General features: G+C 32.5%; 1 protein-coding gene across 2 annotated transcripts in view; it reads right to left on the reverse strand.

Annotated features, from left to right (window-relative positions):
- Positions 1–2,947: 2,947 nt before the first annotated feature.
- Positions 2,948–23,968, reverse strand: part of LOC136974405 (dynein axonemal heavy chain 8-like) — a 315,206-nt gene continuing 294,185 nt past the window's right edge. For both annotated transcript variants that reach the window (XM_067269272.1, XM_067269270.1), the window contains 10 exons: positions 22,374–22,650; positions 17,349–17,657; positions 17,058–17,174; positions 16,890–16,991; positions 16,649–16,809; positions 4,421–4,577; positions 4,154–4,306; positions 3,897–4,086; positions 3,349–3,473; positions 2,948–3,272 (listed from right to left, as the gene is read on the reverse strand). In XM_067269272.1, the coding sequence (XP_067125373.1) occupies positions 2,985–3,272; positions 3,349–3,473; positions 3,897–4,086; positions 4,154–4,306; positions 4,421–4,577; positions 16,649–16,809; positions 16,890–16,991; positions 17,058–17,174; positions 17,349–17,657; positions 22,374–22,650 (1,879 nt within the window). In that variant the 3' untranslated portion in view covers positions 2,948–2,984. The remainder of the gene's footprint in view (positions 3,273–3,348; positions 3,474–3,896; positions 4,087–4,153; positions 4,307–4,420; positions 4,578–16,648; positions 16,810–16,889; positions 16,992–17,057; positions 17,175–17,348; positions 17,658–22,373; positions 22,651–23,968) is intronic.

A 23,968-nucleotide genomic window follows, 5' to 3' on the forward strand; every position in this document is an offset into this window, starting at 1 on the left:
GATCTCTAAAGAAATGTCTCTCTCTCTCTTTTTTTTTCTTCTGAAGTACGGTCATAAATTATTAACAATTTATTTTCCACTTCCCAACGCTATTGTATGAAGAAAATGAATTTTTGATAAATGGATGTTTCTATGTCTCGACCTCACAAATTTATGAATGATGTTTGGAAGAAAATTTAATTGTTTTCGTTTATCTCGATCGTTGCACTTCAGCGATTATCTCCTACTTCCTCATTGAAAATATCTATTGAATGTTTCACACTTAATTCACTTAATCTATTAAAACCGTTTCGGAGTTTGCATTTCTAACAGATATAATTAATAAGACGTTTCCAAAATACAACTTTTGAAACACTTTAAAAAAACTATAACAATGTTGATTCTATTTGTAATTGTTAAATATATTATATAATAAAAAGACAATGATACATTTCTTAAAAATTCTCTACGTATTTCATAAATGTCCTGATTTTTTGGGATAATCCCGATTTATGGGTGGTGTCCGTTTCCTCTGAATATACTAAATTTTTCTAGCTGTCCTGGATATTATTTACAGCAGATATAATAAGAATAAGAATAATAATAATAATAGTGTTTATTAATTTCGTATGTTGAAAGTTTAAAAGAATGGTGTGTGTTTATATTTGAATTTTTGAGATAAATTTAAAGGAAATTTCTAATTTTAAAAGTGTTGTTATGGAGTTTGATTGTTTTGATATAAATACAATATATACTGAATTATTATTCCAAAGACATTATATTTTTTTTCATAGAATTATACATTATATATATGAAGTTATACAATTATTGTATATATAGTGATGTATAGTAAATTAATACAATTACTGTTATTACTGTAAATTAGTACAATTATTATATGTATGTATAGTAAATTAATGTTAAAAGGAAGAGAAACCTGAAAATTCAATAAAATGACAGAAATTTATTTAATTATTAAGAGATTTTACAAATAATTTTGAGAATTTTTGAATTAGAATTATCATGGAAGAAATGTACGTGTTTAATTAATGCATACACAAGAGAATATGAGCAGAGCACAGCTGCATCCCCTTCTGACAGTTTCTTTCCGAGTAAAGTCGAATATCTCGGGTAGTAAAACGTTTTATATTGCATATTATCTTCTTCCTGCACCCATCTAAAGATTTCTGGATCCGCAATCGCGCAGATAGGAACCATCATAGATATAAAATAAAGGCCTGTAATGTGTTATTTTTAAGACGCAAATATATATTTTATAATAGTTTTTGATAAATTAAAAAGCATTTATAGATGAAGAAACGTTTAAAATTAATTTTTCTTTTTTAAGTGAAAACTGTAATTACCCTACATGAATAAAGTCAACTATTGTTCAAATACACTGTGTAAAAAAGTTTAACAGTCTATTATTGAAATCATAATAGTAGCACAATCGAATTAGCACACGTACTGTTCGCTTAATGACTTAAGAAAGTTTTTCAATCTGCAATGTCTCAATTAGTAGTCCGACGTTACGACTAATTCAGTTATATTTTCAACGGTAGCTTCTGTCTTAAATTTGTTTTAATGACATCTTCGTATTGTAAGTGAAAATTTCTATTATTTATGGTAAATATGATGTTATATGTATACATATTACGTTAAGTATCTAAATATATTATAAATATTAATATTACACGTTACTCAAACATTGCGCTTTCCTATAGAGAAATTTAATATATACATATATTTATTTGACAGATCCAACGTTTACAGACAAAGTTTAAAAATTACATCTATAGAAGGAGGATTCCGTATATAAGAACTACTATATAAAAATATTAGCGAGGCTGAGGCCGAAGTTTTAAACGCGAAAACGTGTACGTCGGACGTTGAGCGCCGCTTTCCTGTAAGCCTAGAAGTTTGACAATGGCGTTTGGAACGTCGAGCATGATTGCACTGACTTTCCAAACGCCATTGTCAAACTTCTAGGCTTTCGAATTTCGAATTAGCATTGCGCCATATTTATGCCAGAGTTGATTAAAATAACATCTACGAAATTTAATCTAAAATGTGTACTGCTGTATTGCCCTTGTTTTGTTCGCGCTAAGTCAACTAATTCTTTTCGAAAAAAGTTCAGTAATTGTACTGTACGTACTGTACAATTAGTCAAAAGACGAGAACCACGAAACCGGGCAGCTAATGAGAGATCGGTTATTTTCGATGCCCGATCGGAATGTGGATGTTAGCAGTGGTTTCTCTAGATAAACGTGATTGTCAGTAGGAAGGAACGATTTCGTGCCGACAAGAACGTTTGGTATGTTGTTCTCGTAACGGAGGTTCTGTTTTTCTCCAGTAAACCTGTTTCGTTATTGTATATCGTCCTACACTATCAATATACCCCCTAATTATTCGAATTATTAATACAGAGGAAACGCAAAAGAAAGCTGTGCGTTTATAGTGTTTTATGTACAGTACATACCTCTCTCGAGACTTTTAAGTATCAGATTTATATAGATTAAGTCTGGCTTATAAAAATTTCTTACGCCGAGTTAAAAAAAATATTAAATAATTTATCTACCGCAGTGACGATTTTAAGCTTAGGCGGCTTAGGCTTTTTCCTAGGGCCTCCAACACGCACAAATATAAGCCATTCGGTGGTAATAAACTTCTTTTAACTCATGATTCTATTTAGTACAGGCACGACCCTAGATTCTGTATGGGATCTGTTAATTTAAACAAACTTATATCGAAGGGCACAATCCAATACCGATTAACATAAGAATTCGCAACCTAAATGCGTTAAATCTCCGAAAACGCTCTAAATTTATAAATTTAATCAGAAATGAAAACGGCAAATAATAATTTATTGGTGTAACAACAAATACATTTCGAATTTATTATATTAATAAGTACTTTGTAATAATAAGTAAAAATTTTGATTTGAATTATATATATGCATATATGAATTATATTATAAATATAGTATTTTGAATTAATTAATAAGTTTATTTGATGTCAAACAGAATGGCTACGCCTCTGAGTATCCAATGGTCGGGGTCACGTAGTGTGTTCAAGAATAACGAAGTTACGTAAGTCTGATCGGTACGACATAATCGTTTATATACAGGGCATTCGTACACTTGAGTTCTCTTCTTTTCTGGCGAATCTACGGCGTAGATATGAATTATGGGTAGCTGCGAGAACAACTGTTTTGACAAAGATTCCGTTAGATTTGAAGATTTAATGTCCCACGCTGCACCTTCCAGATATAATCCGTGTACGTAAACACCGTCCTACGTTAAACGTTTAATTACATAAATAATTAACCATAAGCGTAAATTAACTAAAATTATTGTTATTTTTTGGTACCTTTGCCGTGAGCTGAAGCCGGGCACCGTCTTTAAAGTTTTTCAAAATGTCGTTATCCAGTATGACGGAATCCAAAGGCCACTTACGACTGTGACTTGTCTCCTGTCTCGTTGCAGTGAGAAATCCTAGAAGAATAAATTAGTAAATACAATTAATCTGCACGTATGGTTTCGGATGCCATTTTCGGCATCCGTACCGTACGTTTCTTTGTTGTTTTGGTTGAGTAGGCAGAAACACTGGCCCGCTGTTCCGGAGGATCCGATTTCGAGACCGGGTTTACTTAGAAACTTGTGCTCGAACAGCCCCGGAAACGTTAGCCCTCTGGCCATTCGACCGTCCTCGACCTGGGCTAGCGGAACCAAAGGACACGAATAAAGCCTTTATTCGTGTCCTTTGGTTCGGCGGGCCAGAGTTTAAAAACAGTACAATAGGGCATGGAAAGAGTTTGAGTTTGAAATGAATGTCTAACATGTATACTAATTTTCATTGATGATTTTTACCATTCAAAAATGATAACTCTCGTGTTAAAAATAAACTGTAATACAAACCTTGAGGATTGAAGAACCCACTCATCCAAAAGATATTTGGTCTGGAAGCAAATAACCATTGAGATAATTGTTTGTTTCGATCTAACAATTCGGTAAACCAAAATCCTAAAGTCGTTGCTTCCCAACCTATCTTAACCCAGAGGGTTGGTACTCTTGAATCGTATATTCTATCCAGTGCATCTCTTAAATTCTACAATTATGATAATTTAATTAGAAATTTAAAATTTGTCAAAAGAAAAAAATTCTGACATACTCACTTCATTCATTATAATTGTTCCATTGATTGCCAAGTGGAGATCGTAAAGCGTGTTTCTGACTAATGTTAGAACTCTCTGCATTCGATCGATCTCTTGTCTCAAAAATATGTTCATGGACAGCATTGGACCCATTTTTTGAAGACGTGCTTTCACCTATGGTTTATAAACAATATGATAGTAAGTCTAACAAGTAAGTCCAGAGTGAGCCAAAAATCCTGAGTTTTGGCCATCTTATATAAAAATAAATTAGATTTATTTCATATTTACTATATGTGGATCGTAATCAGATGGTAATTTATCCAGCATTTCCTTTGCTATTCTGTAAACAACACTCTCTCTCGTTTCTTCTTCACTACTACTAACATCCTTTGGTTGTATGGATAAAATAGTATCCAGTATATCTTTTGTGGTATTGGACTGATATCTATAAATTAAAATTTCAAACATTCTGTTTTCATTGTTATTATTATTATTATATCAATAAAAAATAATAAAATAAATTTTGGAAAAATATGAGGGCAATTCAAATGCTGTCCTGAATTTCAGTAGTGGCGATGGAACTGTATAAGTTATATAGTCCCAATTTATGTTTATTTCTCTAGATACTCTCCCTCCACGTGTTGACATTTCTTCCATCGTTTTGAATGATACTATGTTCGCAGAATAGACATTGAAGCTAACTCTAAGTCAAAGAATTAAGTCAGAATGACGACGTCAGAGAAACTTTGACATTCTGGATTAATCTCCCGTCTCCCAAGTTTCTTCGAAGACCCAAAAAGAAGGTAATAATTGCACGGTGACCGATCCATAATTTCCCAACAAAGTCTGTTAAAAGCACCCATTCCGCGCAGGGGTAACAGAAAATAAATCCTCGGATAAAAAACCCGTTAAAACCTTCAGCACAATAACCCGTGTAATAATAAAAGCTCCTCCAAAAACCAGGAATCGGCACTCCGGCAAATCCGACCGCGAATTGGTAAATGTGAAGTGAAAAATACTTTTTAATTATTATCTAAAATATTGTTTAGAAAACCGACACTTCGATAAAGTTAGATATCAAAATAATATTCATCTATAAAGGTCATTTTTCATCAAAATTTTATGCGTATCGTAAGGAACGTGCTCTATACTTTCAGAAAATAGTTTTATTAATTTAAACGAATATGCTCGCGGCGCCTAGAAAGCCGGTCCCCGTATAATGTACCGTACGCCGAGCTCGATATATTTTTGCTACTACCCAACCAAAATGAAGAAACATGGCGCAATAATTGATTGATAGCCAGTCAAAAAGCAATGATTTTTTCAACTGCGAGTATATTGATTGATTGGTTTAAAATATGGCACGCAACATAATCTGCCAATCGATGGAGTATGCCTTCCGGGAGGTCTTTAAAGAAAAAGTGATCCCTAATTAGGCATTATCCACGCGAAAACCAGGAAAACTTTACCAGCCAGTCCGTTGGGGTCGAAGAATCCCCAGGAATTTTTCGGGGGCGGTCCGTCCCTCACCACCCGGCCGCCCCATTGTGGTTTGATGAACCTATGATGGACTTGCTAAAAGAGACCCTCTTAGTGCCCACAGAGCGAAAGTTTAAAAAAAAAAAAAAGGCCTCGTATATCTCCACCAAATAGTAGTTCGATATAATTATTTAATTCATTAGAGACAAAAAAATTACAACTACAAACTAAATTTAAATCAAGTTTTGATAATTAAAGTGGAATTCCTTTGGCCGATTAAGACACAGTATGTTTATGTTTTCCAAAGTAAATTCGTTATATCCGTTTTTTTAAATTCTCATCATAAACTTTAGTACAACTTTTTAGAGAGAAATTTTAGATAAAAATATTCGGATATCCAGTGGCATCTTTCTTATAAAAGAAATCGTAGTGTAGCATTTAAAAAAAAAACGGTAAAGTCGAAGTTGCACATTTCAAATTCGCAGGAGTCGATTCCACCATAGCAGCTTCTTTGAACTTTATTTAATTTAACACAACAAAATTCCGATACAAATTTTTAAATAATACTTAAAGTTAACATACACGTTTCAGAGAAAAATTTTTGGCTGCACTATAGATTACTCCCTATGGAATTTCGGGACTTTGACTATATATTTGAACTCAGGGGACCGAGACGAGTTCAACGGTACCCCACTTTTAAACAGGAGACGAAAAATAAGAAAGTTATATTTACAATTTCTTGCCTTTCTACACCAATGCATTCTACACCATTTTAGTTTTCCACTACGTGACGTTCGACTGTTCGCGCTCCCGACGGACCTCCGCCGAGTGTTTAACGTCGCTAGTTGTTGATTCACGGTAGTTCTTGAACAAAAGAAAAAACGGGAAGTGGCGCTCGACTGTTCGTGCAATTTCTTCTTTCAGAGTGTTTTTTTTAATGGTTTGCAGACTTTACCGCAAGATGGCGGCACTAGCAACTACGGTGCCGTCTGCATGATAACATTAATTAAATAAGTATGGTAACTTTAAAAGTTTGTTGTAACCCTTGGTGCAAAGATGGCGGCTTGTCTCTGATTCCAGCAAGGAAACAGTGGGGACGCACGTTCTAACCTAACCTAATCTATTCTAATAAATTACCATAATTATTAGCAACCAAATTATTAGAATAGGTTAGGTTAGGTTAGAACGTGCGTCCCACTGTTTCCTTGCTAGAATCAGAGACGAGCCACCATCTTGGCACCATGGGTTACGTTAACCCTTAAAAAGTATGATAACTTTCTTATTTTTCGTTTCCGGTCCAAAAGTAGGGTATCGTTGAATTTGTCTCGGTCCCGAGTTCAGACATATACTCAAAATCCCGAAATTCCATAAGGAGTAATCTACAGTATATCCAAATTTTTATTTGCTGTTTCCAACCTATTGCAAGTCGGATAAAGGAATAATCAGGAACATTTTGGGATTCCTAAAACGTTCATTGACAGTGCATTAAGTATTACATTAACTGGCTATCACTGAACTCTCGAAATTTGAAATAATATAATATATATTATTATTATTATTATTATGTTGGGTTAAGTGAGATATACTCGGTTAACACCGATGGCTGTGTACTATGCCGGACCAAAGTCAAGGCATAGTAACCAAAACAGAAATTAAAGAAGTGTATCAGTGTGTGTGTCTGTATTCAGGAATTTTCTCACAATATGACATGTATTCAATATAGTGGCCTTCTGTAGTGTGATGTATGTGTTTCTATTCAATTGTAATGTGCCCAGGCTTTTGTGTAGTGTGTGTGGTATGACACCTGTAGAGGAGAGAACAACAGGTACAATAAGCACTCTATCCATCCTCCACAGATGCCTTATTTCCTGGGCGAGTTCTGTGTACTTGCTAATTTTTTCAGTGCATGCGTTTTGTATATTGTGAGTGTTTGGAATGGATATGTCTATAATGTATGTGATTTTATTGTGTTTGTCAATGAGTGTGATGTCTGGTCTGTTGTGGTAAATTGTTTTATCTGTGATTATGGCTCTGTCGTAGTACATTTTGTGCGTGTTGTTTTCCAATACTGTCTGTGGAATGTATTTGTAGTATGGCTCGTGGATGTCTGCTAATTTGTGTTTCTTTGCAAGCTCTTGGTGTATTATATTTGCTACTTGATTATGTCTGTGTAAATAATCTGTCTGTGCCAAGAGCTTGCAACCAGAGGTGATGTGTTGTATAGTTTCTAGCATGATGTGACATTTTCTGCATGTGTCATTTGTGAGTGTTGCATCTTTGAGTATGTGTTTTCTGTAGTTTTTAGTATTTATGACCTGATCCTGAATGGCGATCATGAATCCTTCCGTCTCCCCAAAGAGGCATCCCCGAGCTAACCAGCTGTTTGACGCAGTTTTGTCAACAAAATCCTGGGCCAGATCATAAGGATGCCTGCCATGGAGTGCCTTTCGAGCCCACGATTGCTTAATGGTGTCTATGCTTTTTATATGTTGCGTTGTGTCCATATGATGTGAGTGTAAGTTTAATGGTGTGTTATTCGAGTCTGCTAGAGTTACTGCTTTATGTAATTGTGATGTTTCTTGTTTTTTATAGAAAAACTCTCGCAGTGACTGTATTTGTTTGTAGTGAAGGTTAACTATGTCAATCAGGCCACGTCCGCCATCTTTACGTGGAAGGGTTAATCTTTCTGTGGCGGATTTAGGATGATGTTGTTTATGCTTAGTAAGTGTTGTTCTTGTTTTCCTTTGGAGTTGCTCAAGATCTGTGTGAGTCCAATGTATAACTCCAAAAGAATATGTGAGTACTGGGATGACATATGTGTTTATTGCTTTAACTGTGTGTTTTGCATTTAACTGTGTTCTGAGAATAGCATTTAACCTACTTTGGTATTCTTTAATTAATCTTTGCTTTATTTGTGTATGTTCTGTTAGCTTGGCCTGTTGGAATCCTAAATACTTATAGAACTTGCCCTCTTCCATGGATTCAATAACGTCTCCATTTCCAAGTGCAAAATCTTCTTTCTTCAGGATTCCTTTTTCTATGTGAACTGTTGTGCATTTATCTAGGCCAAATTCCATTTGTATGTCCTTGGTGTATGAATGTGTGATTTGTAGGAGTTGATGAAGTTGTTTTTGTGTGGATGCATAAAGTTTTATGTCATCCATGTACAGTACATGAGATGTGACAGTGTAAACTGTGTTGTTTTTTCATGTCTGATATTGTAACCATATTGCGTGTTGTTTAACATGTTTGATAATGGGTTCAGGGCTAAGCAGAACCAGAGAGGACTCAAGGAATCTCCTTGAAAAATTCCTCGCCTAATAAAAATTTGGTTTGTTTGTATGGAAGTGTTACTAACCTTGAGATGTAGTGTTGTTCTCCAGTGCTGCATAGTGTTTTGAAAGAATGCAATGAGTGATGGATGTATTTTGTACATATGTAGAATATGTAACAGCCAACTGTGTGGAACACTGTCGAATGCTTTTCTGTAGTCTATATAAGCCATGTGTATGTTTCTGTGTTGTTTGTGTGCTTGCCGTAGAATGACTGAATCTATGAGTAACTGTTCTTTGCATCCCTTGTGATTTCTACGGCAACCTTTTTGTTGTTCTGTTAGAATGTCGTGTTCTTCAACATGTTTGTATATTTTGTTTGCAATACAGGATGTCAATAATTTGTAGAGTGTTGGAAGACATGTAATTGGTCTGTATTGTGTGGGGTCTGTGGTATTGTTGTTTTTAGGTTTCATGTAGGTGATGCCCTGAGTAAGAAAATTTGGCATGTCCTGCGGATTGATGACAATGTGTGTTAGGTGTTTAGCTAGTTCCTGGTGCAGTGATGTGAACTTTTTGTACCAGAAATTGTGAATGTTGTCTACACCAGGTGTCTTCCAGTTGTGTGTTCTGTTGACAGTGTATTGGAAATCATGTATGTTTATTTCAGCACAGGGCATAGTTGGTATGTTGTGCAAATTTCTGTTCTCCTCCTCGATCCAGCCTGCATCAGCATTATGTGTGACAGCACTGGACCAAAGAGAAGACCAATATGTTGTGAGTTCTTCTTCTGTTGGTGTGCCACTGTGCTGTGTATCAGTGTTTGCTTTGTTATTAATTTGTCTGTAAAAGAGTTTTTCATTGTTTGTAAATAATTTATTTTGTTGTTTTCGTAGTGTACATGTTTTGTATCGTTTGAGTCTACGTGCTTTGGCAGCAAGTTTTTGTTTTAGTGTATCAATGTATTCTGTAATGTGTGTGTTGTGATGTTCGTGTTTTGTATGTGTTTTTATTTTCTTGAAAATGTTTTTGAGCTGTTTCCTTAATTTGGGTGTTATGTTGCTTTTAGTGTATTGTGTCAGCCTGCCTAATTGCTGTCTAATGTCATTTATTTGTATTTCTATTCTTCTCTGCCAGGCAGGCTTGTGATAGAATTGTGTTTTCTGTGTATTTGTCTGTGTCTGTACTTTCAGTCCATGGTGTGTCACTACTGTGACTGCCCCAGCATAAACTAATGTATGAATGTCTGCGAGTGTAGAAATTGAATGAATGTAGTGTGGTATTGAGTGAGTGTTTACATAATTTAGTGTTTTTCCTACTTCCTTTGACGTGTTGATTTTTGGTATTCGTGGTCGTTGTGTGGGATCTGTGCCTGTATATTTAGTGAGTGTTTCCTGAAATATAAGTGAGAGCGTATTAACTAAATCCATGTCTATGTTATCAGTGATGGACAAGAAAGTGTCTGTAGTATCATTAGTGTTAATTGTTGTATGTGTGTTATTATCAATGCTTGTTCCTGGATTATCCTGACAGGTTACATGATCTTCATTAATGTTAGATGTTTCTGTCTGTTGATGTATTTGATCAGCAACCTGTTGTTTGATAAGTTCAAGTGTTGTTTGTGGAATAAGGTTGTTGTGTATAATTGTTCTTTTTTGATCAACAATCCTTTGTTCGGTGACAGTGAGGTGAGGATATTGTTGTGTGAATTTATGGTGTAGTTGTTGTCTGTATGCTGTCATGTTTGTTTCAAGTTTTGTGATGGAGTAGTAAGTACGGATGATAAACTCGTTCATTTTTACTGTCCATTTCATCCGTTGGCGTGGTTTTCCAGCCTTTGTGGTCTGTGGATGCATTGCCACAGAAACGCCAAGGCTGGGTTGGTTCCTCACATCTGTTGAGGGCATTGCAGTAGCCATGCTTGGGCCGGTGCTGCTTTCGCCACCGGTAACCAGGGAGACTGTGGCCTATTTTTTGAACGTGAGTCTCTGCCTAACCCACGAACGCGGACCTTGTTAACCCGGGTGACGTCCGAGCCAGTATCACACTTTGATCTAGTTATCACCATAATAAATATCTCCACAGAATGTGGGTGTGGTCACTCTTAGCTTCATTTCTCCCCATAGACCTTACTGGCATGGGTCCCTACCAGGAGCTTGTGCTCCAGCCTGCAATGCCCTATGGATCAGTAAAATTACTGGGCTCTCCCACCACGACCAGGTGATGACCACAGGAGAGTTATTATTATTATTATTATTATTATTATTATTATTATTAACCCTATTAACATATTATTACTGCAGAAAAATGAGTTTTATTGAATGAAGATAAATTGAGCGAGTCGAACTTTTGAAGGGAATGAGATAAGCACATTAAGTCTGATTTTTCGATACAAGCCAATAAATCTTTGATTTCGTTTCTTCGTGATCGTGTTACTCTCCAGGCAGAGCCAGATGAAACAGTAAATTTTTTATCAGTTCTCGATAATTTACTTCCTCTGGTCTGTCTACTTTGTTGCTTATCTTTCATTCTTTAAGGCTCTCCAGATACAGAGTCGTGAAGCTTCTCAAATCGTGATCAGCCTGTTCATCCGAAACATTTACAGAAGACGGTAATTTGTAGTCGCCAACTGGCACCTTCTAGATACCAGAGAAGGTTGATCGCAACCCGACCAATCAACGATTCTCACTTGTTTTCACTTTTAATTCTTTGAACCTGTGGACCTCTATTTTGTCAGAAATATTATTCTGTGCTAATAATAGTATGTTTTTGTCATCAATTTAAGACATTTATTCCAAAAATTTCATTTGAGTGACAGAATACCACATTTGATTTCATCTACTGACACTTAAAATTGGGGTTTATTTTCTGGAAGGTTTACACGGGAGTTATTGTCCGGTGGAGTTGTGATTCAGGAGGGTTATTGTCCTAAAACCCTGTGCAGGACTGTGCTGCAACATCACCCAAGAGATTTCTATTCTGTAGGTATGGGCGAGGGGCCAGCATTTGGAAGGGGATGGGAGAGGAAAAGAAAAAACATAAATTGGGATTAGGTAACACATATAGTTCCATCTCCATTACCAAAATTCTGGACAAAAGTTGAACAGTCCTCATCAGTGCTGGGACAAGGGTGAGGAAACGAGGCACTTGCATCAGTTGAACAATGGAAAAATTGGTGAAAATTGAAAATTAATAATTGCAAAATAAAAAGCCAAATGTATCTTGCAATGTTCATCGAATACTTTAAGTACACTAACGATTTGTGTCAGACGCTCTCGCTGGACACACTCGTTTCCTCATATGATAGTGCCCTAGTAAGCTTTATCCCTCAAATATCCAAACCACATAAATTCTGTAGAATTATAAAAATAATCAATTTCCAAACAAAATCAGGCAATGACGTTAATTCCAGATCTTAAAGCTGCTACAAGTTTAGATCTTTTAAAAACAATTCATAAATATAGTTTAGTTCAGTCCTATCCAAATTTAGAAGTTGCATTGAGAATACTCCTAAGTGTCCTAACACTGCCTGTTACTGTAGCTTCTGAAAGAGGCTTCTGTAAACTAAAATTTATCCAAACATATTTAAGATTGTCACTTGCTCTGGAAAAACTGTCAAATATGGCAATTTTATCAATCAAACAGGAATTTACAAAACAAATTAATTTTGATAAAATAATTGATGAATTTGCTTCACTAAAAGGAAGAAAAGTAAAACTTTAAATACCCTATATAAAATATTTTTTATTTATATAAGTATTATTGATATTATTTTGTCTCTATTATTAAATTAAATTACTGAAAAATTTGTAATATTCTAATTCATCTCATGTGTAATACTTACTTTGTTTTTCTTTTGTTATGATTTTATTTGTAATATGTGTAATTTTATGTTCCTACTACTGCTGCTGCATTCTGTGGCTTTTTTATTTAATACATATTAGAAATAAAAAAAAAAACTATACATAAGGGCGAAAATTTATCCTTCTGCCTCGGGTAAAAATACCTCTAGGCCAGACTCTGGTTCTCATACACTGTATACTGCAGAAAGTTAGCTGAATCACAGTGGCTGGTTCATTCTTATTGTGGAGAGTTACTATGGTTTTTCTAAACTACATTATAAAAAATATATAAATCAATCTGAAGTTTTTTTATTTCAAATAATCAAACCAACACTTTCATTTTATTTTTTACAAGTAACTGCTCAGTTTCTTATTTGTAATAACTATATAAATGTCAAACAGCATAACAGTAAACAAAGGGAATATCTCCTGATAAGTTCACAACTATAGCACTGGGTATACTCTCACTGAACAAATCCAAAAGACTGTGCATAAATATAATCATATTTTTTCAATATAAAAGAATTGTAGAGATTTTGCTTGTACAGTCAGACCTATCTAATATCACAACTTTGAAACTGAAATTTTTGTTTTAAAGCCATTAATTGTTGAATTTTCATGTTTCAAAAATTCAAAAACCATTGAAGCAACTGGTCATTAATTCTTAAGATACAAGATGCCAACTACTGTATACAATGTTGAGTGTTAGCACATAAAGTATAAGTTTATATAACATTGTATAATATGAGCAAGACTAAGCAAATGACTTAACTTTACAAAGGCGTAATTCTAGGCTCATTGATTTGTAAAAGGCCCAAACTGGGACCAACCATTTGACTTACTTAACATAGGATGACTTTAGACAGGACTAACCAGGACTATTTTTCAGCCAGCATAAAAAGCAGGTGCTCAGTAAAAAATTTTGTATGTTCAGTTACTTTATACACAATATTAACAGTAATTTTTTAATATAAAGTGTACTGGGTTTATAAAAAGTGTAAGCATTATTAAGAAATTGTGGGCTTGAAAGGCACTCCATGGCAGGCATTTCTATGACCTGACCCAGGATTTTGTCGACAAAACTGCATCAAACAGCTGGTTAGCTCAGGGACGCCTCTTTGGGGAGACAGACGGATTCATGATTGCCATACAGGATCAGGTCATAAATACTAAAACTATAAAAAACACATACTCAGAGATACAACACTCACAAATGACATATGCTGAAAATGTCACATCATGCCAGAAACACTACACATCACTTCTGGTTGCAAGCTCTTGGCACAGACAGATTATTTACACAGACATAATCAAGTAGCAAATATAATACACCAAGAGCTTGCAAAGAAACAAATTAGTAGACATCCACAAACCATACTACAAATACATTCCACAGACAGTATTGGAAAACAACATGCACAAAATGTACTACGACAGAGCCATAATCACAGATAAAATAATTTACCACAACAGACCAAACACAATAAAATCACATACATTATAGACATATCCATTCCAAACACTCGCAATATACAAAATACATGTGCTGAAAAAACAAGCAAGTACACAGAACTTGCCCAGAAAATAAGGCATCTGTGGAGGATGGATAGGGTGCTTATTGTACCTGTTGTTCTCTCCTCTACAGGTGTCATACTGTAAGGAACTGAGTCCGAACCTTATTTTTTATTTTATTATTATTTCCGTTTTATTATCTTTTTGTTTGGGGTTTATGTTTATTTAGGACGAAGGTTCCCCACCACTCTCTTGTTAGTAATGAAAAATGAAGATAAAACAACTCACGGAGAAATAAGCGCCGTAGGAAAAATCTTGCGCACTTGCGCTGCCCGGCGGAAGTAACACTCCGCAGAAAAAAAAATGGAGGGGGGAGTCCCCACAATCACTAGTAGAGAAATACTTGATAAACCGTCTTAAACATCCCAGAAAATTATGATAAATATTTTGTAAACGGTTTATAAGCTTTGTCGGAAACTTAAAGCTGCCAGAACAGAAAGTTAATGTTAGCAACTAAGTATGTAAATAAGGGGAGTAACCCAGCTCAAGTGTGACGTCACCTCACAGTATAAAACCTGTACATTAACCGAAGAAGGAGAGGTGATTTCCAAACCGAGGTGAATTCCAAATCGAGGCGACTGTGAGAGCGAGGTAGATTCAAAAGCGATGTATTTTCTGATAGAAGTCCAGATTGATAATTGGACGATCCAAGGTGCTAAATAGGAGTTCGATTGACGATTTGACGATATCGAAAGTATTGAGGAAATAGTTTCTTCGTATAGTGAGGTGACAGATAGACGTTTAATTAGTAAGAGATTTTGTTCATAGTTTCTAAGTATTTGATTGTCGAATTTCAAGGGGAATTAATATTAAGTTAAGCTAAGTAGCTAAGTTTATTGTCGGGTTGACTTGTTGATTTTCATTAATAAATTTTGTTTGGATTATTGACATTTGTACGTAGTACATTCTAGTTGCTAATTAAATATATTTGAACTTTTGATCTGACTTGATATTTATCGTTATTATTACTAATTTTTCGGTGCACGCTTAAAAGCCCAGGCCTGGCAAACTAATCTCGAATCCGCGTAAAGTACCCGTTAGGTTAACGGAAGTTTTACCGACCGTAATTATAGTCGGTTTCCTAAGATACTAAAAAAATAGTACTTTACAATACCACACACACTACACAAAAGCCTGGGAACATTACAGTTGAATAGAAACATACATCATACTAAGGAAGGCCATTATATTGAATACATGTCATATTGTTCGGAAATTCCTGAATACAGACACACACACTGACACACTTATTTAATTTTTGTTTTGTTTTGATTGCTATGCCTTGACTCTGGTCAGGCACAGGTCGTACACAGTCACCAGTTTCAACCAAGTATAACCCACTAAATCCAACATAATTATAATAATATGTGTATAAATTAAGGCTTTTAGTCTATTAATCTGTAAAACTATAACTGCATATTAATATTTTATTGCAATCTTGCTTCTGGCTCAACTCTTTAGAGAATTAATAAATTTCTTATGATGATCATCATCTTTAAAAGATTCAACTATTATATAAAGTCAAAGAATCTGCCATATTATTGAGCTATAATAAGGCTAATTTTTAATTAATACCAAGTTATGATAAAGCTATAAAATAGGCCTTATTATAGCTCGATAATATGGCAGATCATTTGACGTTAATTAAAAATTGAGTTTATGGATTTATTGTTTATATATATTATGTAAAGATTTTGTGCATGCTGCTTGAGAATTTGCACATATTTGGATTAATAAAAGAAATATATATATATTTCTTTTATTTTTTATTTTATTAAATTGGTTTACATTGGTGGTCCAACGGAACATATGATAACTGCCCCCTATTGAACAAACTCCTTTAACACTTGACAAATAAATAATAATTAGATATAAATCAATTTTTAAGAAGATATTGCATTTATTTATGTGTACAACTTAAAAACAGTTCAATAAATATTTGGTTAAATATAAATAAATATTTTCTGACAATGAGTTTTTTATTCAGTCTGATATTGAATTATTTGCTAAACTCATGCCAATTCAAACTTTGCTAAATCTGAACCAATTTTAAATTGTTTTTCAACTAAATGTTCCAGTCAAAAAGATATCACTGATTATTTTCTTACAGCATAATGAAGTTATAAAATTAGTATGTACTCTTATTTTAACATAAAAATATGTACCAAAAATAGTATAAACGTTACACATTTTTTTTATTTGCCTTTAATAATTTCTGAACTGCAATTATTTAATAAAAATCTGTTTTTTTTTTCATGTATAATTATTTTACTGCTTTTGGAAAATGTATGAAATAGAAATCTGTATTATGTATTATAAATTACTATGTTAATTTAAATAACATTACTAACGTTATATCAGCATTATTATGCAATCCAAAAACTAAAGGAGTATCGACGGCAGGAAGATCCTCTATAAATTTAATATATTCGTCTCTTTTATTGCATCTTGGCATTCTATATCCAATATAAAATGAAAATTCATCTTGAAACATGTGTTCTCCAAAATATACCTATATATATTTATAAAATATATTATTAATAAATAGTGTTAAAAATTCAAAAATATTTTTAATAAAATTAAAAATTTTACTTTTGTTAAAGTACTTAATAATCTTTTGTCAAGATCATCAGTTACTCTTCCACCATACTGAACTTCTCCAATCATATAATGTACTGTCATCCAAGAAACACCCTTTGTTTGAAAAAATAAGACGTTAGCAATTATTTTTTATAAAAAGTTTTTAAACATTAATAGTACTTTTTTTGGATCCATGTCATCTAGATGATTTTGTATAAACTGAACACTTGCTGACCAGTCCAACGAATTGAATTCATAAGGAATATTCCATCCTAATGGGCCAAATTTTCGTCGTTCCTGTAAATTTATAAATGATCTTTTTTCATCAGCATGCAAAATATATTCTTATCTTAGCTATAAAATAATTTATTAATTAAGCATTTTTGATAATTATCAAAACTTGATTTATTTTACTTAAAATATTGAATTTAATAATTAATAAAATGAAAGATTTTTAAGTATTTTCCAAACCTGAACAACTCCATGGAGAAAAGAAACTCCATATAACATTGACTGCCATTGAGGATATGAAATTATTTCTAGCATGTGATCGCTCATTAAGGAATAAGTGCGTTTAAGATTAGCTTTCAATCCTTGAGGTGGTTCATTTGTATATCTGATAGACATCTGTAATAAAGAAATTGGAAATCTTTGATGAACTTCAGTTGTGATCCAAATTCGAAAACTGTTGTGTACAGTTTGGGTTGAAATTAATATTTCTAAAACTTTGTCCATGAATTCGAGTCCCAAATGGCAGTTTTGTAATAATGACCATCCTCCCTGAAATAAAAATTTATTGACTTAGAATAAAATGATATTCTATCATTTTAAAGCTTAATTTTAATTTTTATGTAGCTATAATTAATGTTCAAGTTTCTGTAATGTAATTTTAATACTCTAGAAATATTTTTTGTAACATTGGTCATTAGACTATTATTTAGACTGTCATTTGATGATTTATAGAATAGTAACATGTCATCATCCTATATCTAACATGGAGATAAACTAAACAGATGCATTACTTTGAAGAACTATTCATGTAGAAAATGAAAGCAGATGCAAGAAAGTAAATCTGCTAAAGAAATGATGTAAAAAATTAATATATTGTAAACAGAAGACAATGACAAAATAAGGAATGACAGGGCATTGGAGAAGATGGGATCCCTGTCAAGGCTTAGAAAACACTCAAGAGAAAACATTGGTCTATAAAGGAATAAATTAAGGAAAAATATAAATTTGAAGAAGTAACAAATAAAAAGCATGACTATTTATTAAGGAAAAGAGAATGAAGAGTATAGAAATTACAGATGTATAAAGTTGATATATCATACAGTAAAATATCGAATCACTACATACCTTTCTTACTTATCCAGCAGTCAATTTAATAAAACAACAAATGCTTTCAGTTACTTTTAATAGCCTGTTCAGGTTATATAAGCCTTTTAAATAACAAAAGAGCTTTTGTATTTTCTAAAATGGAACAAAAGCTTTTTTATTATTTAAATGGTTTACATAATCCACACAGGCCCTAAAAATGACCAAAAAATGTGTTCTTTTTATTAAATTTACTCCTGAAAAAATAAGAAAGATGCATGGTGACTCATTGTATGCTGTTCCAGCATTATAAGTAATATTTAAGTAAAAAATATTGGAAATGAGTTGATACAGAAGACTAAGAGAAGACGGACCAATAACAAATTAATAATTTGGCAAATCAATTATTGATGCAATATTTAGTCTTTGACAGATCATAGAAAGATAGCAAGAATTGTGTCTAGTTTTATATAGATATACAAACATCTCAAAACCGAATACATTAGTAATAAAACTACTACTGGATTAAATTGGGCTACTTTTCTGCAATTATTTTAAATTAATTTCTAAATAATTTGTCACTAGAGGGAGGTGTTAAGTGCCACCTTCTATTAAATGAATTAAAAATAATCGTGGAAAAGTAGCCCAATTTAATCCAATAGTCGTTTGGCTTATTGTGTCTGGATTTCTTCAACTTAGAAAAAAGCCAAGAATAGAATGCAGAGTAGAAAAGTCTTGGAGAGAACCTAGTACTGTAGAAATATGTCAGATTGATAGAAGAATGTATATAGCCATAAAGACAAAAGTTAATTTTTATATGTTTTTCAAGGAAACTGAGAAAAAAATACAAGTAAAACTTCTTTTGAATTGCTTTCAGAGTGAATACAGTTGTCACAAAAGTGCACATGGCATGACATGGCACAAATTAATACAGTCAAAATACAGGTTTCAAACACCTTGCTTTTTGAACAATTCAGTTTACAAATGCAATATTTGCCCTGGTTGCCATATGATAACTTGCTTGCTGAATGAGCTACTTGGCCACGGATTAGAAAGACACAGACAGTCAACTCCATATACTTCCATGTTAAAAAAAGTTGACAATCCAAGCAATCAATGATGGGACCACCAATTCAGAAGTTAGTAGTGCCAAGATCGCCTCATGTCATTAGAAGTCACAACATAAAACATTACATCATTAGATGTTATTCAAATTAGATTTCAGTGGGTAAGATACTATCACCATTTTTTAATGCACGTCATAATTGAATTTCAATAAAATTAATTAATAAAAACTGCATTAATTGACATTTGCATAATATAAATGACATCCAAAAATCTGTGTTTAAAGGTGGTAACTCAAATTAAATAACAAAAATGTATTTAAATATTAATAAATATTTAATTTAATATTTATTAATACTAGATAGCCAGTTAATTAAAACAGAATATAAAATAATAATTAAAACTCTGGTTTTTACATCAAAACTGAAACTAAAATTAAAATCAAAACAATTGAAACATATTTTGGAAAATGTGGATAAAGTACTTGTCTGTCTTGAGTGATTTGGTTAGATTTCATCCAGGCAGACTTAAATCTCTGTTTATAGCACTTTCTTTGTAAAGTGATAACTTCAGTTTTGGTTGGCAACAACTAAACATTTTTCTTTTAATACTCATATATATATATATATATATATATAAATTTAAAATGGATATAAATATAGTTAATAATATATTGCATTTGTAGGCATTGTTTTATGCATGAAATACAGCTAAAATAGTAAAAAAAAAGGCTTTGTTATGGGGTCGGGAACAAATTAATCCATTTTATATTGTTTCTTATGGGAAAATTTATTTTGGTTTGAGAAAAAATCTGTTTTTAAACAACTTTTAAAAATGAATTATGTTCAAAACAAGAGGTTTGACTGTACTACAACTGAATTTATATATGCAATTGTTAACAAAAAGTTTCAATTTACTACATACATAATACATTTGAACACAATATAAAAGAAAAAGTAAACTCAGCCTTAAATTAAGTAACACTTTTAAAAATGGTCATGTTTTGTTTGTTTTTTTGATAGATTTGCCATACTGCACCAGTATGTGACATTAATTGTCTCCTTCTACCAAAACATCAATCACATGAAATAATGATGAATCATTCCCAGAATTAGCTCACAACTAACAGTGAATAGCGAAATAAATGAAAAATCAGAAAATGTTTATTTGATTAGCAAAGTTGGTTCACACTACAAAATGCAGAAAGCAAAAATTTTCAACATGTTGGACTTGTGGAAGGATTTGCTAAATGGGAAAATTCTTCACAAATAGCATATGTTATGAATTATTTGCTCTAATTTTTGTATTTTCTGGTGATTCACTGTAAGTGTGGACTGATCTTAATAGAATACATAATTTACTTTTTCATTTTTGAATAATCACCATAAATTTTTGCATTTTAAAGTGAATAATGAATAAGTGAGAAATAAATAACTGCAGAATACTGAAAAATTAAACGTATAAGTGTAAAATTGTACAAATAAAAACATGTGAAGTGTTTTATAATGCAGAAAGCATTCATACACGCAGAAAATTTTTAATGTATAGTTGCAAAACATGTAAAACCAAAAAACACATATACTGAGTTCAACTGTAGTTATATCAAATAACACAATACAGTATATTAAGGAAAGACTGCATGGGTACAAAATAAATATTAGTCGCAATATTTTCCAAACTATAAGATGCAATGTTTTCTTAAAAATTTTGTCTCAAAACCAGAGTGCATCTTATACACAGCAACTTGAAATTTCAAGTGTGTGAATAGGTTAAAACCTCATGGAATGCAATAAAACTAGAAATTATTATTAAGTCTTTAAGAAGTATGACATTAGTAAAACTCGATGGTACCGAAAATGATTTACTATTTGAAGAAAGAAATGACTTTGATTCAAATATGGAAGAGATTTACAGAAGATAATTTATCCAGTTCTGAAGATAAAAAAAAAAGATTAAACAGCTATTGTAATCCTAAGTATATTCCTTCATACTCAAATTTTTCAAATTTCAGCACAACAAATTTAGAAAAGTTTTATAAAAAAAAATTGTAGAGCTATAATTCCCACTGTTGTCCATCAGTCCATCTTTCCTTAATCTTGAGAGTGGAGTTAGATAGAGGAAAGATAAGACCTGATAAGAAAACCTTAGGGGGTCCCAATTAACTATATATGAACTTCCGATGCAAACCGGAAGTCATGTTATTTCAATTTAAAATTTTCCCCTGAAAACAGTTAATAGATGACCAGCATGACTCCATTGCTAAAGGAAAAGTATGATGTACAGGGGCAAGACACAAATTTCAGGTGGAGAGCATATGTTTTAAATTAAATAAATGAAAAATATGATTAAAAATTGTGGCCTGGCATTGTGACGACGTCACAATAAATAATTGCTTATTTTCAATCAATGTTTGATGAGATGTTATAATTATTTTCAACAATGTAAAATTTTTCAATAAAAGGATTTTCCTAAAATGGCTCCTGAAAATGATTATCTTATATGCTAGAAAATGTGGTATATAAAATATACTATTTAATTTTTTAATTCTCTCAAATAGGAGGAGCTAAACCATGTGCATGGCCTTGGAGGAATGCAGGAAAGACATCAAAAAAAAGAAAAACAGAAGAAAAAAGAAATCAAACTATGTTGAGGAGACTCATTAAAAGTAAGGACCTCATATAATTGAGATAAGCTAAGTGAAAAAGAATAGACAGAATATTTTAAGATGAAAGCTTTTGAATCAAAATTCATTTATTTTCAAGATCTACTTTCTAATATGCTGAGAACTGTATGAATATGTTTGGTTCCAAATACTTCATTACTCAATAACATACAAACAATTTTAAACATCTTAAAATTTTACAAAAAATCAAAATGAAAAACTAAATTATATTTTAATATAAATTTTGATAAATAATGCAACTTTTATCTAATGAATATTTAAGCCTGAATTTTTGTCACTATTAAATCATTTATTAGACTACTTAAGATAAAAAGTAACAACGATGCCTTAAATTCTGTCAAAAACTTGTTAACAGTTTTTTGAGGCATTGCTCTTTGACATTAATTAATATGTAGTTTTACAAATAAAAAAACAAAAAATAAATAAAATATTACTTTAAGAATACAAGAATCTATTAATTCTTTAGCATGAATTTCTTGTCCTTGTCCCATAGATATTGCTTGACATTCAATATTTTTCTGTTTAGCAAGATTTTGAATAAGATTAGTTGGATCATATCCCGTCGACAGAAGACATATCAGTGGAGTTTTCTGTCTGCTTTCGTGCCACATATTTTCCAAATTCAACAGTATCGGTTCCGAGTATCTTTTACCGAGAGCTTTGGATATATATTTTCTTGCTTCAAATAATGTACGATCTGGACACCAGCATCTAATTTTAAGAAATATCATAAGTAAAAAAATAAAAACAGTCAAATTTACTAAATTATTTTTTATTTAACAAATATTTTAATATAAAATTAAATAATTCTCTTTTTGCAAAATGAAATGCATTTATGCTTTCATTCTACCTTATTAACATAAAACGAAAAATTTTAATCATATAAAACAGTGCATGGGCAACCAATGGTCCTCCACAACTTTTTCAATTGCCAAGGTTACCATAATGTGTTATGCAATTCAGGCATTGCCTAAGGATGGTAGGTTCAGAACGGTACAAAACTTGAAAATTTATGTATATATACATACACAGTCAATTTAAAAAATTTAGAATAATTTAAATCCATCATGAAGTGCCAACTGTTAAATGACAATAGCTACATAGGTAGATCCAAAAAAAGGTTACAAGCAGCAGCATTTGAAAAGTAATTAATGTGGAGGGAATATTTTTCCCCAGAGTGGAGACAGATGGTACTAGTTGTCTTACAGTGGTTGTGTGGGTAGGTAGTGTAAGTTCGCTGACATGTCAGAGTGATTGAAATGGCAAGATGTTTAGAAAAGTGGTCTTGCTTGGAAGTGCAAGCTGTGATTCATTTCTTATGGGCAAATGCCCTGGCACGACATTGGGTGATAGTGTTATCCTCCTGCATGACAATGCCAGGCCTCATACTGCTTGCAAAACTCAACAATTGTCGTAAAAGTTCAAGTGGGAAGTCTGGAGCCACCCCAGATTTGGCACCCAGTGACTATTTTCTTTTTCCGAAAATGAAGAAACACTTAACTGGAACAAGGTTCTCTTCAGTGATGTAAAAACACTGCAGAGAATTGGCTCAATGGGCAGGGACATGATTTCTACCAAGCCAGGTTATACAAGGTGGTTCTGAGTTCAGATAAATGCCTAAATAGATTTGGTGATTATGTGGAAAAGTGATTGGCAAGTATGCCTCTTAATTCCCTTTTGTATTTTCTGTCTATTATTAATAAATAATTTTTCATTACCCTTGTAACCTTTTATTTTGGATCCACCCTCATAGATAAAATAAAAAAATTAAATAAGAAGATATTTAGACTGGTCTTTTAGCTGTATTTTTATCTAAAAATATTAATTTCTAAATAAAAGGTTAGAGTCATAATGTTTTACTTAGTGAATGACATTCAAAAAAGTTTAGAAATTATGACTAACACTTTTTTTATGAATCAATAATTTGTAACACATTATTATACTGAAATAAAATATTTGTTTTAAAATGTATAAAGGTGTTTTTTTAAAATCATTAATTTTTATTGGAGTGACAAAATAGCATTTTCCT

The sequence above is a fragment of the Centruroides vittatus genome, unplaced genomic scaffold (genome assembly GCF_030686945.1).
Source record: "Centruroides vittatus isolate TY-2023 unplaced genomic scaffold, ASM3068694v2 contig_349, whole genome shotgun sequence".
NCBI classification, from domain to species: Eukaryota; Metazoa; Arthropoda; class Arachnida; order Scorpiones; family Buthidae; genus Centruroides; species Centruroides vittatus.